The sequence below is a fragment of the Salvelinus namaycush genome, chromosome 10, assembly GCF_016432855.1.
Source record: "Salvelinus namaycush isolate Seneca chromosome 10, SaNama_1.0, whole genome shotgun sequence".
Taxonomy (NCBI): Eukaryota; Metazoa; Chordata; class Actinopteri; order Salmoniformes; family Salmonidae; genus Salvelinus; species Salvelinus namaycush.
Genome location: NC_052316.1, coordinates 17,408,239 through 17,426,013, shown reverse-complemented (window position 1 = coordinate 17,426,013; position 17,775 = coordinate 17,408,239). Strand labels below are relative to the sequence as shown.

At 41.8% G+C, this 17,775-nt stretch overlaps 1 protein-coding gene across 1 annotated transcript; it reads right to left on the bottom strand.

Annotated features, from left to right (window-relative positions):
• Positions 1–711: 711 nt before the first annotated feature.
• On the bottom strand, positions 712–17,224 carry onecut3a (one cut homeobox 3a). Its single transcript, XM_039001882.1, has 2 exons — positions 16,183–17,224; positions 712–1,004 (listed from the first exon to the last, which is right to left on the bottom strand). The coding sequence occupies exons 1-2, from the start codon at positions 17,222–17,224 to the stop codon at positions 712–714; spliced, it is 1,335 nt and encodes a 444-aa protein (XP_038857810.1).
• Between the last annotated feature and the right edge of the window lie 551 nt (positions 17,225–17,775).

Here is a 17,775-nt window from a genome sequence, read left to right as displayed (position 1 = left end):
TTCAGGAAGGGTCAAGGCCCTGCTCCCTCTCCCTGTCTGCATCGATTCATTTTTCAATTCATTAGTTTGCCGGCGTATGATCCGAGTGGCTCGCTGAAATGGCTGGCCATCAGGGAATACCTTTGGCGAAGAAGGAGTGGAGAGAGGGAGGAGAAGACCGGTCGAGCTTTTGTTTTTTCATGGGGTTGTGTTGTTTTCTCTAGGATGGTCTTGCGCACAGGACTGGGTTAGATAACAGGGCTGTGTGCTGTCAGGTTTATTGACGTTCTTTTGTCTTTGTTGAGAAATGTGAGTAGAGAATGGGGCTGAGCAGACTCATAGCAGACACAAAGGGGACAGCTGGGAGGGATTCAGCAGCAACTACCTGGATAGGGAGGCTGGCCGAGGCTTGATGTTGAGATCGTTTAAACATAGCAACATATCATGGTGCCTGTAGTGTAGATGGACTGACACCATCAACAGAAACCCAATTCAATCAAAAAAAAGATGATTGTCCTTGTGTGGACCTGACTACATGTTACCTTTACGTTTCACTTGCTTCATAACAGTCCAGTGGTGAGACTTTCAGATCGTTGTGGTTAAAGTTACGACTGACCAAGAGGTGGTTGCATGGAACGAATGAGGCATCAACATGGTTATTGGGAACGGAGTGGGCTACAGGAGGTATTACCTTCCCATCCCCATCCCACCCCGTGGCTCCCCCCGGGCCTCTCAGGCTTTGGAGAAGGTGGTGGCCGAGGTGCCCGGCTGGCCGGGGCTGGTGCCGTGCTCGTCGTGCCAGCGGTCCACGCAGCGGCGCCGGGCATTCATGAAGAAGTTGCTGACGGTGTTGAGCTCCAGGCCCAGCTGCTGGGAGATGGTGATCTGCATCTCTTTGGACGGGCGCTTGTTCTCCTTGAAGATGGCGATGAGCGTGCGGCGCTGCAGGTCTGTGAAGACCAGCCGCTGCTTTTTGGGCGCCATGTTGCAGTCTTTGTGCTGCTCCTGCTCTTTGCGCTTGCAGGCTGTAAGTGGTGGTAGAGTTGGGGTTGGGAAGACAAAAGGGAAGAGATAAACATAGCAGAAATGCAGTGTTATAGTTATAGTACTGTAATACTATATGAATATGAGTATTTCAGATAGAGTAAAATGGTGAGAGATGCAGAGGGAGAATTAGGGGAAGGTGTGGGAAATGAGCCATTAGCCAGAGATAAAAACAGGTTTCAACAGCAGCAAGATAGATTGAGCTCCCTTATATTGCCATGTATTAAACTTGGTGCCCAGTGGGAATATTCCTTCCATCCTGCAGAGTGCAGACAGGGAGCTAGCCTGCGGTGAGCTGCTCTGGCTGCCTGGTGGAGACACTGCTGTTTGATTCAATATTAATGCAGTTTGGGTCGCAATGGGAGACTGAGTGACTGTTACACAAAAGTGAGCGTTTGTGTGTGTGTTTGTGTGCCTGTGTGTACGTGTGTGTATGTGCGCGTGAGTGAGAGACAGAGAGTGAGAGACAGAGAGTGAGAGAAGGGAGTGAGAGACAGAGAGTGAGAGAAGGGAGAAAGAGAGCTTAGTGTGTGTGCATGTGTGTATGAGAGAGGGAGTGGTAGAGAGGGATATATTGACCCACATTGCTGTAGGAATTGGGGGGTTCTCTACAGGGACTGAGGCCAGAATCCCCTCCAGCAGGTCTGCCGTCTGCTACATCAAACAGAGAGCCACTGGAGCCCTATCCATTGAGCTCTGAGGTGGTATTTATAACTGCCTCCAACACAAAATGGAGTGTTGAGTGTGTACTGACTTCTATGAGGAGCAATTTGAAGAGAAAACATCTAGTAATACTTAGAGGCACTAAATAAAAATGTACAGAATATGTAATGTACAGTGAACTAAGTATGAACTATGTATAAAGGTGAAATGAACCGTGAAAACATGATGAGACAGGTATAGATGCGGAGGAGGTGCGCTTCGTCCCTGAGGATTCAAGGCAGTGGGTTATTTCCCCTGCTGTTGCCATAATTACCCTCTTTTCTACCTTTTTTTCACTCCAATATTCCTTTATTCCTTTATTCTTCACTTTCTCTGATGTGTGTGCGCCTGTGTGTGTGTGATTGTGCTGAAGTGGCTGGAGCCAGGCTTTGGCGCTGTGTGTCTAATTACAGTGGTCCAGAGCCCATTGATCAGCCATTGCATGTCAAATCTGTTTACTACAGCCGTCTAACCTCCACACCAGCACATCCATCATATTCATATTTCACATCAACACTACAGGCCTCTCCTACTGTACCCACATACACTATACACTGGGTCTGCACTATAGACACACTTGTACAGTGTTTAGCCTATCCTATTGACATAAATGTATAGATCATCAGTTAGTGCTGCTGATTTGGTTGTGGTGGTGATGTATGGTGGTGATGATGATAGTTTCATATAGTCTGGATGTATCATCATTGTAGTTAGCTTGAGCAACAGATGACATTAGATTCAACAGGCTATTGATGTGTGTAGTGTATAATTATTAACACAGCTATCCACTCTTATCCCTCTCTCCATCCAGCCCCTTCATCTCATTATGTTCGAGTTGTACACAGAGCTCTGTGGGAGACTTTTGGCCCCGTTGTTTTATCGTCTCTTAGTCAGTCAGAAGGTGTCACTAGCGCTGTGCCCTGGCCGTATGGGGCCCCATACTGGGCTGCCTTGCTACAGGCGCTGGATTTAGTAATCAATAGCGATCGATCGATGAGGAAGGGGGCCCTGATTACTGAACCAAGCGCGCCGTAGAGAAGAAGAAAATCGATCACTGCAGCTTTTAGAGCTACAGTAGGCACAGAGACAGACATAAACTCATGCACAAAGAACTACCCACATTGGACTCATAATAGAAATGTATTTGGCTTTTATTTTTGGCTTTCAAGTTGGTCTACTCTTTCCGGCCTCACACCCTGGCAATTATTCTACCCGTTCGTTACTTAGCTTTGGCTGCAGTGGAATCATCGTAGTAAAATGAATAAATATATAGGCTAAATATATACAATTATATATTTTTTGTTTATTCAATATTTTTCCGTCCTAAACTTGAGAATTGTATTGGATAATCGCCTATAGCCTACGTTTGGCATGTGTATAAGGTTAGGGGGAAGTTGCTATAAAAGCAACTCATTCCAACCAGTATTGTATTAAGATACAATACTGTGCCTCATGCTTTGGCAGAAACAAAATGTGCTCTGAAATGTGTTCATATAAGATTGAAGCTATATGTACCTACTCCTCTTATTAGTATTGACATATTGTGCAGAATACGAGCCTAAGTTCTCACATTTCTGTAAGATGCCATTTAACACATTTTAGCGATGGTAATCAGAATAGCCATCAGAGTATAGGCCTAGCCTACTCAATTAATCATCATAATTACCAATCGATACATTTGGGTCGGTATAGGGTTTACCATAATATAGCCTATGGGTGTCGGCTTTTGTCACGGTCACTCAAAACAATCTCACAATAGACGGGAGGATCCTGACTTGAACTCATTTGTATTGAACCACAATGTAAAGTCTAAATGTGAGTTAATATAAAGTTGAAAGTTGTGTAAAAACAAAAAAAATAGACTAACTTTCCTCTTTCTCTGGAAGTTATTACTGCTAGCATTACAGAGGTTACGGGAAAGGCCCTGGGTGTTCAATATCGGTTGGTAGATTTGTGAATAATTAATGTGTGAAAATCAGTTCGTCCAATTAAATATGCATCGGAAGGAGAATGGGAAGAGGTGGGGCAGGGACACAAAATACGCAGGGAAAGGAAACGGATGCTAAATAATCTACAGATACTAATCGTGTCGTGACGCGCCATGGAGCAAGCGTCTCTCGAGTTGGTTAATTGTAGGTTTTATTTGCTAAAATTTTGTAGAAACAATGGTTCTCATAAACCGCTATGTAATTGCACTTGCCTACGAAGCATGTTATTCCAAGGACTTCGCTTTACAGTTCCTGGGTTATCCAAAGGCCATTCAAAGGCCATGTTGCTAATTTTGTGCTGCCTTTCTATTTGTATGAGAAAAACAGAAACCTACTAGGTGTAAAATAAAGTTCGAGTCAAAAGATAGAAGTAGCCTAATCTTTAGACATTGAAATCACATTGGATCTATGGAATGAACGACATTTTGTAATGAGTTTTGGTTATTGTCCATGCAGAAAGAATATCCAGCCCGGTAGCGCTATGGTCATCTAGTCCTACAATATGGCTAATAATGTCTAATAGCGATGGCTAAATATTTAATGTCAACAGTCCTAAATGTAAAACAGATGTCCGTTTAGGACTTCTGGTTAAAGTGTATAGGGTGTATGATCTACTCTAGCACTAGACTACTGATGTAATTAATCTACCAATAAACATTTTTACTGGTTGCGGTTCAACATCATACACACTATAAAGCCACCTTCAAGTCCTGCTTCCATTGCCCTTACAGAAAAGAACCCGAGGCACTTATCTCTGCCTTATATGCACTGCCAGTTGGCATGTATCAATGTGTTATCTAAAACTCTATTATTTTCCCCTGCAGGATTCTAGATGCCACAGAATCGGATGCACCTTTTCTCCAGACCTTGAATAGTGCTGTAAGATGGGACGTGCACTATTATAAAGGAATGGTTTTTGTTTTTCACTTATGTTGTGTTGCACAAAGATTGATAGTATGTGTATCGACTGGGCTGCACTTTAAAGGCTAGTTTGTACAGTATTTATTCCATTCAGACCGCAGGGCAGTGCCAAGGTTTCCCAATGCAAAGTACTTCCAACTCAATACTCCTTAATGTAATGAGGCAGAGTTGATGCTAATATACTGATAACTTGATACAATGTGTTTGTTTACCTTGCACACTGCTCTGCTGCAAGGCATTCCCCCACAACTTTAATAACACTTTGAAAGTCACCCGGCTCAAATCACTTGATGGAAGATGAATGGTTCTAACTGCAGTTCAGGATAAATTCAGTGGTAGCGTACGTTTTCATTTGACTTTTTACATTTTTTAAAATATGATGTTATTGATAGTTCATATTTTACCAGTCATTAGGCTACCATTATATATGAGATCATCAGACAAAGAGATTTCTTTGTGTGCAACATTCACCAATCAAATGTTTTTTTTGTTTGCTTTAATATTTGCTCTTAAATAGAAGCCAAGTGAGCACTTCATTAATCACCTTAAGATAAATATTATGAAGTTCGCAGGCCCAGAACCTGATATAATACAATATCAAAATAATACAATATGTATGTACCTCATTACTTGTGATAACAACTGTGCCATTCACAGTTGGAGAATTCCTTTGAAAACAGTGTTCAAGTGTTCAGATTATCGATGGAAACGTTCAGATTATTACCGGTAATGTTTAACTGAAGTCAAATATGACTGAATTAGTGACTTGGCAAATGTTGTAGACGTCATGCTTAAATTGATTGATAAAGCGTATCATAATTGGCAACAAAAGTCAGTGAAAGTTGCACAATGAAATATGGTGGCATTTCTCAGTAAACATAGCAGTCAGACTGCAGGGGAAAAGTAGGAGTGCCCATCTATAGATTGCAATAGTGATGTAAACTCTACTTTTGTTTTATGATTAAACATTTAGAATTGAGTGACACCTCATTACTTTATATTATGCACTCTGTCATGTTTGTGTTTCCCTGAATTAAGAAAGGCAATAACCGACTGATTCTTCTTGTTAGAGAAATACAGTTCATGTGAAACAGCAATACAAGTACTAGTGCAACATGTTTGCAAGAGTGGGATCATGTTAGTACATTGACTAACTTCGGTGAGATTAGCTTGATCTATACTTAAGACTACATAATAATAATAATATAATGTTTACATCAAGAGGTCTGTCATGTCTGTGAGTTTCTTATCTAAATCCTAAATAACAACAGATGTATCTCAAATTTGGACGACATTGTCAGTTTATAAATCATTTGATATTATGGGATTCGTTGTAAATTAATTGTGAACTTATTTGATGTATATAATCATAACACATTTGATCTCATTGTTATTATTTTTAGGTTATACCTGAGTTACAAATCCCCAATTTTAGTAAAAGACACTTCATGCTTACAGATGACTTTTAAAAAAAATAAACAAACAGGTAGGCCTATATAAATAAATAAACACATTTCTGAAATAAATAAATATGTGAGCGTGTGAAAGCTGTCTCAGCAGCCAGGCTAGAGGTGTGTGCTCTGTCGGATTTGAAGTGGGAGAGCAGAGGGGGTGGGGTATGGTGGGGGAATCGATAACTAACCGCACCGTTCAGCCAACCGGTCTGCCTGGGATCGATGGCTTGAATGGGGCTGATCTGAAATTGGGTGCGGTGCGACTCTCTCCCGCAGAGGCCGGGCTACTGCGGGCGAGAAACAGTCACTATGTCAACCATGGACTCAACCTGTTGTTCATAATTACTTACTATGAATAACTGGCTTGTAACAAGTCATTGGGTCAATGTAAGAGGTGGACATGCAATATGCTTTTCAAATCATTAATATGGGCTGTTATTTTGTTTATTGCAATAGGGATTATTACAGCATCACCTCATCGTTTTCGATTATTTAATTGCAGTTATATTATGTTGATATTGTGAAGGTGGGCAGTCTGTTCTTGTGTGATCGTACTTATGCAATTTTTTTGCATAGCCTATCCTATTCTTAAGTTGTTTTATAGCAACAAATCTGTATAGATGGGTTGGTTAACAAAAATACACCATCAAGTGATATATATATGCCTACAGGCCACAACATCAAATAGACAATGAAAAACTCCAATAGACAATGAAAAACTCCAATACCCTGGCCCAGAGACTATGTTGAGGAATGTTGTTTTACGTTTTCAAATAAAATGAAGACAAAACAGTCAGGGTTATTTCATTGGCAGTATGGATGATTTACCACAGGAAACCATGCATATCGTTTTTGAGTGAGTTGTGTGGCCAACATTAACACTGCGTACCCGCCTATCAACATTGTAAGGGAATCTTGTTCAAATCAAATCAAATTGTGTTTGTCACATACACATGGTTAGCAGATGTTAATGCGAGTGTAGCGAAATGCTTGTTCAAACGTCACAGTGGTGTTTGTTCCTCCGTACTCATATAGGCCTACTGTTCCTGGCATGTTCAGAACTTTAATTTGCTCTGTAACGCCATAAAACATATTGCTTAGGCCTAGGGTACCAGTCCTACCTCTGTTTATTAAGTTAAACCTTAAGTTGATTTACTTTTCGTCACTCTTCGAGTATTTTTCTTATTTTTAGTGATTTATGGGAAGGTCTGAACATTTTTATCACTGAAGCAGCCTGCTAATCATCTCAAAGGTCAATTTTGATGGATTTAATTCTGCAGTCAGCTGAAAAAACAGTGCAGATGAGAACTTGTATGGAAAATGTTATTCAACCAACGAGGCAGCTCAAATGGCTGCAAATATGACTAAATAGTAGCCTATGCAATAAAAGCAGAATTGTAGTATCAATAAATACTACTACTACTACTAATAATAATAATTGTAATAATGATAATTATTATTATTATTAGAATTAACAAGTCAGAGTAAATTGAATGAAAATTAATCCAATATTTTATCAATTATATAACTATAGTCTATCGATCAAAAGTGGAGCATGGTAAAAAAGTTGGGCTTGAAGTCACATAATATGTGGGTGTGAGTTGCGTTAATGCAATTGGAGACAAGACCTGTATCATTAACAACTAAAACACTGCAAACGATGGCGTGAAAGTATCAAAAATGGCAACACTCGTGTGGCTAGTTTAGGTAACATAATTATCAGCATTGGACCCAAAACAAATAAGCTAAAGGAGCTTGCCTGCATTATATGATTGAGATATACACCGCGGTGTAATTATTGTGCCGTGTGAAAATCCTGAACGAATAGTAATAAACCGCAATTAATGCCATGCATGGGAATTATTTACCTACAAGCACACGTACACACACACATACATATATTAAGTGTGTTCATTTTGATATTGGATTATTGAATGTGATATATGCATTTTATGTAATTATGTATATATATAGCTTCTATAAGCAACAACATTTTTCATTTGTAGCCAATAGTAGAAAAGGGGTCTAAAGATTCCGGCTCAGTATAGGCCTGAATAATCAAAACGATAGCCTCACTGAATATATATTCAAACATCAATTCAAATTTTTATATTGGACTCCACTCCGTTTGTTTATTTCGCATGTAATATAGCATTGATTATTTCATCAATTGATTTCACGGTCGTTTTGTTCCTTTGTTGATTTGTGTGGGTTTGCCCAACTGGAGTTTCGGGTTGCATCTGTGGGTACTGTGTGTGTGTGACTGCGGTTTTTTCTGCGATCTGCTGGTGATCGACCCAGGTTACAGTCAGTGTATTTGAGCGCATGCAGGCTCGGCTCTCTCAGGTTAGGCCGTTTGGACATTCAAATATTTGTCCTTTTCAGGCTCTTTAATGATTTATGTATTCAATAATATGTCCGTAATATGATCAAATATTTGTTATTGTGAAATTATGGATAATAACAATAAGTGTTAACTTTCAGTTTTCCGTCTTCAATGAGTCAAGCTGCATGCTCTTCGGAATTACCTGTCTACCATTCAACTCTGAGTTAAATGAAAAGTTTCAATGTTGGAAAAAAATGTGTATGATGTAAAAAAAATTAAAAGGAGGCGTAACATCTCCCGTATTTTTGATTTGTTTTACTATTCATACCACTGTAAAATGTAGACACAACCATGTGTTATTGTGCAAATAATCTTGATACAAGCATGCACAACATTACGCCCCTCGACTGCTTATTTATCTCTTTGCTGTCCTCTTAAAAAGCATGATCCTCTTTCGACAATAATCGATTAAGCCAATTCTGTCTGCAGATGATTGTTGGCATGCAGAGCCCGAACACGTTTTATGGTAATAAGGGCCTAATGTGACCCTTTTCTGAAGTCAGTTTTAATCACAATTTTACAAAAGCATACTCATAAAACATATTATTTCTATCATCCGTGATACTGCCTTAGAATTTGTGTAGGCCTATTGTCTACAACCGAACCTGTAATATGCAAACAGGGTTGTGTTTATTAAATCACTATGAATTCAGTATTGGTCTATGCATAAGGCTGCTGTCATTGCATGTTGCCATTCAATTATCAGTGCAGCCTAATTTGTTGGCTATTGGCTAATGCTGCCCTACTATTAACCTATTCGTTCAGGCTTAAATGGGGATGTGTGCAATTTCTCTCCTTCAAAGAATTGCGTGGGTATTGTCTTTCCCTTGTTCTTTGAACGTTGCAGTATTCGCCTTAGATCGGGCATTAAACAAGCCATTATCGGACCTTTAATAACCAGTGTCCTGTCTGACGTCAGATAAGCGTCTACTGCTAACAGGAGAGAGAGAGCATTTCAGCACCACTGCTCAGCGATTTACTACCAGGCCCCGGTTACGCAGGGCGCACGGGAAGTGCTGTATTGGACAGTATACGCACCCATAGAAGTGGATGCAGTTGACTTGCATGAGCTCAGATTCCATCATCACATGCACGCGCATTGGCTTGGTTGATTGTTGTCACAAATGTTTCACACTACAAATACCCAATTTATGCTATACATTTTGTCTCGTTAGCTTGGCTATAATGTTGTCTCGTTAGCTACTCATTCCACTTCACCAAAATATTTTGGGAAATCGATTAAACCCAACAGCCTTTGTTTCAGCCATATGCCAATTCACGTGTTGATAATTGGAGTCATAGTTTACAGTACCAAAGTGATTTTGGATAGACTATGCAATGTGTCCGTAGAAAACATATGATAGGCCTACAAACAGAATACTTTTTATATTATCTGGCTGGGAAATGTTGCTGTGATTTCAGGCTACAACAATGATCCAGTAATTCAGCAAATGGCTTCTCTCACTGTTTTATGTTTGGAATCGGTGACGCAACGCCATTTAACCCTTAGATGCTAGCCTCGTGCGCACAGTTCAGTCTCCTAGCAATTTGATTTAAAGGTCATTCTCTCCTATCGATCCGGTTTGGCGAGGGGGCGACGGAAAAGCGGAGGAATTGATCATCTAAAATAGAATAGACGGTATTCTAAACTGTAGGCCTATTGAGGCAAACGGGTTAGATAGACCTATATGTGCTGCATTTATAATTGCATGCCCCGGTGTGAATTCTCTCTCTGCCTGACTGGGTGTGTGTGCGCGCGCGCGTGCTGTGTGTGTACTGTGTGTAGCCTGTGTGAGAATGTGCATACAGGATGAAAATCTGAACGATATTGGTCCCTTATAATATGCAGCAAGAGTACTGTACAGTGTGAGTAGGGCGCAGGCAGTTGCGACTGCCCACCTTTTCTTGTGTAAGGCACGGAACAGTCTTCTGTCTCAGAGATTTACTTTATCAGTTATTGATCACTTTGTCTAATGGTGACATTGTAATTTTCAGAGTAGGTCTGTCTGGGCATAGGCCTAATCTCATTTTAGGCTATTCCCTTATCCATAGAATACCGCTTCACCATTTTAGTGAAACGTCAACATAACATAGCCTATGATTAGCGGAATACTAGTTAGGATTTGGTCGTGTAAATGCAAGTGCCAATGAAAGCATGCGTTTAATAGTAATTCCGTTGTACGTTATGAAGGGTGGGCTGTTAATGGGGAAAATGGTGTTGCACATGAGCGGAGGGGGGAAGGGGTAGCGGGAGTAGGCCTATCCCTGCATGGCGTAGCTCCAGCGATGGAAGGGAGAGACCCGGGAATGGAAATCGATACAGATTCAGAGCTCGCCAGATCGGCCTTAACAATGTATGGCGCAGACGCACTCAGTATCCCGATCACATACACACATGCAGGCACATAGGCTACACTGGAAAAATGGGGAGCCGTGTCTGTGAGTGCACGTTCTCCATCACTATACTCAATTCGCCTCCTCAAACGCAGAAAAACAAATCAGAATTCGTCATCTGGCTGCATTGACAAACATTTGGAATGGATTTTAAGAATGTGAATAGCTTTTCATTAGTGCCCCGGAGAAAATGGCCCCCATTGTCCACAACAGTCACATGATTTCAGTGTGTGCGTGTGCGTGCATGCGTGTGCGCGTGTGTGTGTGAATCCCAGTAGACCTATTTACAGCACACATTGCTGTGCTTAACAAAATGCGTCTGTGAAACCGCAGCGGCATGATTCTCTCCCCTTCTGTTCCCCATGCCTATCAATTATTAAAGTTCGCATCGATCATTTCGCAGGCCTGCATCAACCCGTCTCTTCATGAAAAAGCCTGCTTTCGATTATTCTAAATCAATCACGCCTAAAGGCTCTATTCAATCAAAACCGCTAACCGGATTTCCGGGATAGAACATAAACAACATTCTTGCATCACAGCTTTGGATTAATATGTTGCTGAGTGTCTTTTGGTTAAACCTTTTGCTTTTATAAGTACCAGAAAAGGTGCATTCTTGAGAAGAATCTCCCAGAAAAGTGTTTTCCAGATTTGAGAATATGGACCTTATTCTATGGACTCTGAACTATGTGTCTTAACATAGCTCACACAGGATGGTGAGACAGATCTGATTGTGACATTGTGTGATATTATTGATCTTGACATGTTGATGGTGGGTGAAGGACATACAGTATGCTAGACGCAGGCTATATGAACATGTCAAAATAAAGAATTTGACTCATCTGGGATATTAACATACTGTATCTCCATAGCCTACCTCAACCATACATTGTTGTACAGCACCTTTATTACTACACAGCTCTATACACAATACACCCCACACATGGTTATGGGCTTTAAAAAGGAAGACACCGTACCATGTCAGATATATAGTTGAAATGTATTACATTTTGAGTTTGCATCCCAATATTACACTTTAAATACTTCACAGAAGACTGAAATAAAACAAAACCGTTTGACATAGACACACCGGATTTTCAGCGTAAAAAGTTTATTAATTATGAAATTATGACAAGTATTAATAAAATGTCACCCATTGGTTCACTAGGTCACTTGACTGCAGGAAAGGGCTACAGCAAAGCCAAAATTCATTACCACTAACATAGGCCAACAGTACCGTACATAAAGGCCTGAGATTTCAGCACCATGGACAGCGGTGATCCCAAATGAAAATGTTTTTTTGTCGGTGGGGGTGAACATTTCTGTAGCAAATACACTTGGAGGTGGATAGAAATGCTAGTGGTGTGTGGAACAGGCTGGGTTGGTCGATGCTTAGGTACAGTGATGGCATTGGGATTATGTCCCAAATGTTTAGAGGCAGGCAGCCATTATTCCGAGTATATGAAGGATGCATGCATGAAGATGACTGCTAGATGATAGATTCATAAAATACTCCTTTTACTTATATTAGCTTTTCATGAGTAGCATAGCCATCTTAAATATTGCTCCATCCAGAAATAGGAAAAGGTATGGGGACAGCAGAGGTTGACCTCCCTTGATGTGAATGTAGGCCTAGCCTGTGATGAAGTTGATTGAGCTATTCTCTCCCTATCCATAGTCTGCCTGTATTTTGGTAGAGAACAGAACAGAACAGAGAATAATCTCATCCCCAATTTCCCAATCGAATTTTTACTAACGATACAATTTTGATATTCCCCCTTTACATTTTGGATAAATGAGAATGATGCTCTTGCGAAATTTTTCATTGCGTCGTATTATACGACGGTGGTTTGGCAGGATCGAATAATTTTTGTTGTCTCTATTGTCTTCCTCTTGGCTCCCGAGTGTGTCTGGAACAATGCGTTGGTGAATACATGTTTACACAGATCCAGGCTGATTGTATAACCCAACCCCCAAAGGGTGTTTTGAGAGTGAGTTTGCCATCCAGTCTACAGATGTAACATGATTACAACAGAGAGAGAAAAAGGTGTGCAATGGGGGATTTTTCCAGTCTCTCCATCCCCTTTAGCTCCCCGACACCCCCCCACCGCTCTGGGAGAGTCCAATGGGAGAGAGTGCTGAGGCGGAATAATTGATAGATGCACTGGCTATCGTTATCGATCACTGCAATATTGACCCGACTAAATACATTGAGATGGAGTGTGGAATTCAACGCAGATGCAAATACGAATTGTTTTGATCGTAAATGCAATCTTTAAATGTCTCTCAGACCTCACTTTGCCGTGTCTTTCTCGACACAATCCAAGTTGTTGTTTTTACCTATAATGCATCCTTGTTTTCGTTGGTTCAACATTTCAACATATACACTTTGTGAGCTTGTTTTTGTAAATTAGCTGTCCTAAAAAGCCAATCATCTTGATACATGATCAACGTAATGCGTAACGAGGCACAGGTTGGACTTAATTGTAGGCCATACTATAGGTTTGCACTTTAATGAGATTCACCTTGCCCTCCACTCGCGGACAACGCAGCACACATTTGTAACCATGTGTTTTATGGTGTGCGAATAAAGGGCACGCAGCCCCCCTCATTTGACTACATCGTGCTCTGTTTTTAATTTTCTGGGGAAGATTGTTATGTGAGTGTGCAGACACGGGCATTTTCACATTAGCTAAGCAGGGAAGCGGCATTGATTTGTGGGACTATGATGAATTTGGAATAGTAATTTGAATGTATTGATTGATGTGGCCGACCGAGAATCCGCACCCTCCCTTTTAGAATCCTAACTCCCACTCCCAACCCACATGCGCACAGTGGATAATGGCGAATTGAAATGCAATAAGTAAAATGTAGCTCCCACCATTTACATACCACAGTCATTTGTCATTTTGCCTGCGAGCAACTGACAGCACAAGGTAGCTCACATGACAACAGACCTCACGTCAGGGCCAGAGGATAACCACTCACTCGCAAAGAGCGCAGCTATTAAACAATCATAGCCATAATCATAACCATAACAATCACGATAATATCACTACTACGAATGATATTGATTGATACTTGATAATAAATAATGATACTTGCACTATACCTATTAGGCCTATAGCCTGTAAACTAATGAAGTATGAAGAATAGCCATCGGGGTACAAATGGAGCATAGGCGTATCAATTCTAAAATGAATGCATACGAACGTGCATGCATGCTACACATACACAGGCATACTGTAGGACTACATGCATGCAGAAATACACATGTATGGGAAGTTATGTGCCATAGCTCTAGTACAGTGCATTCAGTCCATTCATTGAGAGGTTTGTATCATAGTGTGTGTGTGGGGTGGGTGGGGGGGGGGGGGGGGGGGCTTTAAAACCCCACTGCTCAATTAGGTTTAACAGCAAGGGCACTTAAAGAGACAATTGTAGAGTGTTTAAATCTTTATTTACCAGAACCCCACTAAATGCGGAACAATTTACATGCCATTAAGTGCTTTTCAATAGGGCATTGACTGGAACTAAAATATGCCACTATATCTGCTTAATTGAACTGTCCACTGAAATAAGACAGAGAAGTACTGATTGGCGTTTTGAAGCGCGTGCATGTCCAAACCGAGTCATTTGCAGAAACATCAATGAAAGTGGCCCTCACTTCCAACTCGTTAATTAGCTCCTAAGCTTTATAGCTTGTACAAGAACACAATTTTCGGTTGCTTTTTTTTTGCCTTCTTGGAGCTTTCACCGCAGGGGCTTGGGATAGCCCGGTGGTCATTGTTCCAAACTCTTACCTCTCACTGGCAAAATTAATAAATTAACTGATGAATGAATAAATGGTTATAACTTGTGAATTCAGAGGTAAATTTGGAAATAATGGATAAATAGTTCAATCGTAGCTATATAAACATCCCATCTCTCGAAATATATTTCTCAGTCTCAAAGTGGAGTGATTATAGCAACGATTGCCAATTAAATTGTACATTTCTGGTGCATTTCCAAACTTGAGACCAAGTATTGATTATGTTTGGGGTTCAACTAATACCAATAACATTATTGAAGTAAACGCCTTTAGCTTTTTTGCTTTGCCATCCTTAAGTAGGTTAGTGTAGGCCTTAATACTTTTTAGTTTTGTGCATTAGAGTTGCACAGACCTATGTAAAAACAACAACATTTTAGGCTGCTATACTAGGCTTATGTATTTTTTAGAGCCAGTACATGCTACAACACAATGTACAACTTCGGCTGTAGTGTTATTGCTGATGTTTTAGACTTGGTATGTTGTAGATTTAAGGAAAGTCATCGTTCACGGTTCATTCTGACATTAGGCCTATTTTTATTTCACCTCCATTCAGTTCTTATTTTCAGTTCTTCTTTTACTTTTACTTATTCATAATCACAATATATCACTATGAAGTCTCTATTCCACCCATAAAGGACTTGAAGACTTTATAAATAAAGTGTAAGCCGCAGAATGTTGAAAATCAAAGACAGGCGCATCTGTTTGTTGGGCTGTCTTTCAGATCCAAATCGATCATTTATCAGTGTTCTACTTTGAAAAGGGACGCGGGGACCCGAAGTATCGATTCGTAAGAGGTCACGCTCCCGACTCGCTGCTAGGCCCTAGCATCTCAGACGCGCCTTGTTTGCGCCTCGCGGAGTAGACAGGGGAAGGGAAAGCCCACGAGAATTCCAGGTCCATTTGATACATAATACGCTGACAAAACGATATTTAACATGAGGCTAATGGAACGACTCAACACCAGAAGAAGAGTGAATGTGTGCATGTTGAACTTCTGGTCAATAATCCCACCAGTGTAGGCCAACATGCGTTATTGTGGCCCAATGATACAGTTACAGAGAAGCACAATCAATTTGATGCAGGGCTTTCCCTGTGTGTGTGTGTTCCCCATTACGCGCGTGCTTAAAATTGATACAAGTATAACGTTGGAAGCATACTAGTGAGTATTCAAAAACTTCAAACAAGTTCATTTCTATTTGTTTTCTTCAAGTTTAACCGCGAATTAGAATATCACCTGCAGAGTAGACTACCACAGCATAGCTACTGTTTACTCTTTCATACTTTATTATATGAGCATGAAGCAGTCAATCCAATCTGGATTTATATATCTTTTCAAACAACCAATTCAACATGCTGGTTTAACAAAGTTTAAAGAATCATAGCCATGGTTAACTCCTCAAAGAATCCATGCTAACTTGTTACAGTGATATCTGTTTGAGTAGCGATTGATAGTCTCGCCACATTGACTTCTAAGATCCCTTCACATTTGGACGTCTCTTTACTCACCTGCTAGTCTGAGTGCCGACATTCTCTGGAACTCGGGTTCTTGCAGCCACTTCCACATCCTCCGGAAGGTTTCCCGGCCAGACTTGAGTTTACTCCAGGGCTTAGGGTTCCTCAGCAGGTCAGACAGGGTTCCTTGGGACCGACACAAGATCCGCTGGGCGAAGATGGCCTGGGGAATGCTGTAGCGCTTGAGTTCCGCCGTTATTCGCTGTGCCACCTCCTTGGTGTTTATTTCTTCCACCTGCCCGGACCCACCTCCCTGCCCGCCCCCCGCCGTCTGCCTCTCCCGGTCAGAGAGCATGGATCCGTTAGCCTGAGAGTGCGGATGGCTGTGATGGTGCATACCGTTCAGGGATGACATGATCCCGGCCCCGTGGCCCCCAAATCCCCGGGCCAGGTGTTCCTCGCTCCGGGACAGCATCGCTGCGTGAGACTCGAAGCCTCCCGACGAGAGCATCTTGTCGTTGGAGAGGTGGGCTCCCGGACCATAGGGGCCAAGAGTCTGCTGCGAGTTGTGCAAAGACCCGAGGCCGTTGGAGAGAGGGGACAGTGGCTGGCCCATGCCGGACATGTCTTTAGGGTAGTGGCCGTAGAGGTTGCTCATTGAGGCAAGGCTCCTGTCGTCCCGCATGAGCGTGAAGCTGCCGCTGACGTTACCGGCGGTGAGACGCTGATGGGCCGGATGGTGGTGAGCGTGCGGGTGAGGATGATGGTGAAATTTATCCGAGACGGTGGCTATGGGAGGCAGGTGCTGCAGCGGTGTTAGCGTAGTGTAAGTGCTGCTCATGGTCATCCCGGAGTCGCAGGACATAGTCATGGCGGGGTGCAAGGGACCGGACAATGCATGGTCTGTGCGATATTCCCCAGCTCCCTCTAATATTGAGGCCATACTGGACACCATGGCTGACCGTCCGTGCGACACCAAGTTCCGATGCGACGCCAAGGACTGCCGTGCGTGGTGCGGAGAGTTCATTAAGTCACCCGTTTGATGAGAATGAGATACGCCGTGCAGATTTCCAATGTTTTCCATTGTAAGTTCCATTGTTGAAATAATCTTTATTTACACCTCTCTCTCCCCTCTCTCACTCGTGCGCACTCTTTTGTTCCCTCGCTCTCCCTCTCCCTCTGTCTCACACACTCCTTTCCAATAAAACGTTAACGATTTCAAAGCCAAGCCATTGATTGTAGTAGCCTCTTCAGTCAATCCAGCATGATTTCAAGCGATCAGTTGCCCGCGACAGAGCTGTGCCACAAACCACTGATCACACTTCTGGTATGGTGCCTACTTGTTTGTAACCTATTCCATTCGCTGTAGCGCACCACTACTATCGAAAGCAAAGGCTGTGCTTCCAGCGTGTATGTTGACGTGCCCGCGCAAATGTTAAGACGTGACTGTGCATGTGTGCGCGCACTGTGTTACAGTGTTAGCATTCAGTCCAGAGGTGGACTGACCATCTGGCATTTCGGGCAAATGCCAGATGGGCTGTTCCATTTTTAGCCCAGTGGCCCTATCTGACTTGGGTTTTATGGGCAAAATAATCTTTATCTGGCTAATAATGGGGGTCTCAAGGAAAAAAATTGTCCGGTGTGGGT